Source organism: Triticum dicoccoides, chromosome 2A (assembly GCF_002162155.2).
Source record: "Triticum dicoccoides isolate Atlit2015 ecotype Zavitan chromosome 2A, WEW_v2.0, whole genome shotgun sequence".
In the NCBI taxonomy this organism is placed as follows: Eukaryota; Viridiplantae; Streptophyta; class Magnoliopsida; order Poales; family Poaceae; genus Triticum; species Triticum dicoccoides.
The window spans coordinates 616,401,793-616,405,543 of record NC_041382.1 but is presented as its reverse complement, the minus strand read 5'-3'; the positions used below and the strand labels follow the sequence as shown (position 1 = coordinate 616,405,543).

Genomic DNA, 3,751 nt, shown 5'->3' with positions numbered 1-3,751 from the left:
CAAGATGTCCTAAAACAAATTACGCATCTGGACTGGACAATGATTCATCATGCTACGCGCATGCATTTAGCACTTACCAGCAATCACATGATTCTCATTCTCGGACCGCACGCTGCCGGATTCCGCAAACAGATTGCAAGTATCAGCTTCCATGCGCCGCTTGCGTACCTGCACCCTTCCAGTTTTCATGGTCAATACATGGCATGAGTGAATGGTACCTCAGTCATGGGCCTCATGTGACCCTGAAGAATATAAGTAGATGAAATCAAGTGCCATTTATTTGATCAGTCTCTATCATGTTCGCACTATACTGTCAAAAAATGCCATGACTGAATCTCAGTGATACTCATAAAATAATCTCAAAATTATCTTAGTCCATCATCATAACTTCTATACATATATTTAATATAATCTCTATATGCATGCTTTCTGCTCTAGGTAACAGTACGGGCATGCGTGAACGGTAGAAAAGGAGAGGTGTGAAGTTCATTGCATCGTGACAGCGGTCCTTCTCACTGGGAATCACACCCTCGGCATGGGGCGCAGGTGGGATACATTGGCGAAGCAAAGACGACTCCCAAGGAGAGGCCATCGGGTGCCATCCTTGTTGGTGGTACGGTGACGACACAGAAGACGGAACCACCGACACCCGGACACGGACAAAGACACCATCCACGTCGAGAACGGTCATATCAAGGCCAAGATCATGCGCCTCATTCTACCGATAATTGTAGCCTCAGCCTCGTGATTGTTCTGCATATGTAAAACGACGCGCCGCTTTGGAGTAGTATACTTGTTGCCGCACCGCAGTAGGTGGAATCGATAATGGTCAACGGCCCGGCCCCTATTCCCCTCTCGCCACATCTCATCTCTTCTCAGTTCTCACTCTACAAAAGCTGCGGCCCGACCACCGCGCTTCCCTACACCCTTCCAGCTCGCCACGCCACCTGAGACCTGACCACCTCGGCTGCTACCTGCTAGTGCTAGACGCGCACGGCCTCGCCGACTCCTCCTTCCATCAGGGTTTGATCTCATCTGTGAGAGCTCACGCTTTTGGATCCAAGTTCAGGTTCGATCTGCAACTCCGCAGTGCTATTCCGAATCGGAAGCTTGATCATGGAAGGAACCACTCCCTCGAACACAAGGTACATGCTACATGCCGTATCTCCATGTATTTCTTCTCGCCGATCAGTGTCGCTAAAATCTGAACTCCGCCGCTATGTGCTGGCGTTGGCAGGATTGCTGTGGTCACCGGCGGGAGCAAAGGGATCGGGCTGGAGGCGTGCAAGCAGCTGGCAGGCGGCGGCGCCATCACGGTTGTTCTGACGGCCAGGGACGAGACGAGGGGGGCGGCGGCGGTCGAGCAGATCAAGCGGCTGGGGCACGCACATGTCATCTTTCATCAGCTGGACATCACGGATGCTTCCAGCATCGCTCGACTCGCAGATTTCCTCAAGACCCGTTTCGGGAAGCTTGACATCCTGGTATTTTTTTCCTATTTGGGGCATTTTATCCGTCGCTGTCATACTATTCCGGAGAATAGCTTGTTTAGTAGACTGCGGTATTATACTCCCTCCGATCTATATTAACTGTCTCTGATTTAGAAGAAAATAAGTTGTAAAATAATGAAATAATATTTTGACTAAACCTTGGTATGACAAGTTATTGATAACAAGTGTGATTCACAGGTGAATAACGCCGCGACTGATGGGATTGAGCATGTCATTGATCCAGTTTATGGTTTAACTCCCGGTGATGAAGCGGTAACAACGCCATCTTGACGTTTACTTTCGAGTGTTTAGCTTGTTGGTAGATCAAACTGTTTCAGTTGTCTTCTATTTTTATAGAAAAAAAAACTACTGTTTCATTGCTCTCCCCCAAAATGAAAAAAAAAGATGGCCATTTTCAGAGTATTGCCAACCGTGCAATTTTAAACATATGCGCAATTTAGTTTCAGGAGCATATAAGATTATCGCTGACCCATCAACATGTCATATCATGCACATAACTAGTCGACTATTATTGATATAAAGATTCGGGGTTGCCTACCACGCTTGCCACGCGGTTGCTTAACTAATCAGTGCGGTGTCATCTATTCAAGATTATCCTTAAGCACCAGCTGGTACAAACGACGCTGAATGCATGTCATTTTCCTCCATGGGTTCATACCACAACAGTTCAATGGCATGGACGCGGGCCAGAGGATCGATTGGATGTGGACCAGCTGCCGGCAGACGTACGAGACCGCGAAACAGGGCCTGCAGACGAACTACTACGGCACGAAGCGGGTGACAGAGGCTCTCCTGCCCCTGCTCCGATCCTCGTCCGACGGAAGGATCGTCAACGTCTCCTCCAACTTCGGATTGCTCAGCGTAAGCATCATACGTCGATCAAATAAGTTCCTCCAACGGCAACAGAAAAGAGGTCATGATCCGACGCCAACTTTCTTCCTTTTCGGCCGCAGTTTTTCAGGAGCGAGGAGCTGAAGCAGGAGCTGAACGGCGTCGACAGACTGGCGGAGGAGAGGCTGGACGAGCTGCTGGCCGAGTTCCTCAGGGACTTCGAGAGCGGCGGGGCGGAGGCGCGCGGGTGGCCGGCCGAGTTCTCGGCGTACAAGGTGGCCAAGGCCGCCATGAACGCCTACTCGAGGATCCTGGCCAGGAGGCACCCGGAGCTGCGCGTCAACTGCGCGCACCCCGGCTACGTGAAGACGGACATCACCAGGAACTCCGGGATCCTGACGCCGGAGGAGGGCGCGCGCAACATCACCAGCGTTGCGCTGCTGCCGGAAGGCGGGCCCACCGGCAGGTACTTCTCCGAAGGCGAGGAGGCATCCTTCGTATGAAAAAAGCATCCGTAGTAGTACTACTGTTTTGTTGCGCTTATCTGCCAAGTCAAGAATAAGGCTATGTTGAGTTCAAAAAAAGGAATAAAGTTTACGTTTGTTTGGACTTCGCATGTGACGGGAGATGGATGTCACCGCCTAATTGTGATGTGAAAACTGTTGCTCTGGGGAAGCACCCGTGACCAGTGGCTGGCGCATAATTTTAGCAATAGGTAGTCAAAGTACAATGAAAACCAATCCAAAATAATTTTTTTGAATGTTGGCAGGAGAGCTGCCAAATTCATTGATCAGAAAGAGGCATTACAAATAACACCCCAAGGAGGAATGCACCGCATAAGACGAATGCTGAAAAAGAAGAAATGAAAAGGGGTTGCTCAATTTATCAAGGAAAACCGAGCAAAAACCTAAACAGCGCCCGATAAGACTAGGCTTAAAGCACCACAACACCTACAACACGTCAGAAGGCCAACACCCCACAACACACCCTGTCCGGCACTCGAGCGCTCACGCCGCTACCAAAGTACACACCACAAACCGTTGTATCAATCCGGGCTGCCACTAGCATATCCGCAAAACTCGACGACATCAAAAAGGAACACTATGTCCGATAGAGCAAACCTATGCCGCTTCGATCCCGCGAACTTGGCTGACATAACTCGCCTGACACACTCTGCATGTGGAGGGTGCTTCTGCTGCTCTCACGGAGATGCTACACGAGCCGTCGCCAACCACCTACAAGAGCACTGAGTCCCTCTGACTGAGTCTATCTTCAAGACGATGTCCTCAAGAGGAGACATGGCACCGAGCAAAGCCGATAGCATCGTCATCGTCCGATCTGATAGACCGGATCTAGAGTTCCCCCTAAAGAATGTCAGGCAAGGGAAGGGAGGGGCTGCACAATCGATG

At 50.3% G+C, this 3,751-nt stretch overlaps 1 protein-coding gene across 1 annotated transcript; it reads left to right on the top strand.

Moving 5' to 3' along the window:
- The first annotated feature begins 834 nt into the window (after positions 1–834).
- Positions 835–2,955, top strand: LOC119355756 ((+)-neomenthol dehydrogenase-like). Its single transcript, XM_037622624.1, has 5 exons — positions 835–1,145; positions 1,238–1,484; positions 1,689–1,763; positions 2,178–2,372; positions 2,465–2,955. Exons 1-5 carry the CDS (start codon positions 1,117–1,119, stop codon positions 2,843–2,845), a joined length of 927 nt encoding a protein of 308 aa, XP_037478521.1. The 5' UTR covers positions 835–1,116; the 3' UTR covers positions 2,846–2,955.
- The last annotated feature ends 796 nt before the right edge of the window (positions 2,956–3,751 follow it).

Coding starts and splice junctions, on each gene's coding strand:
- LOC119355756 (XM_037622624.1), top strand. CDS start 1,117: ATGGAAGGAACCACTCCCTCGAACACAAG. Junction 1,485..1,688: donor TCGGGAAGCTTGACATCCTG/GTATTTTTTTCC, acceptor TGTGATTCACAG/GTGAATAACGCCGCGACTGA. Junction 1,764..2,177: donor TAACTCCCGGTGATGAAGCG/GTAACAACGCCA, acceptor ATACCACAACAG/TTCAATGGCATGGACGCGGG.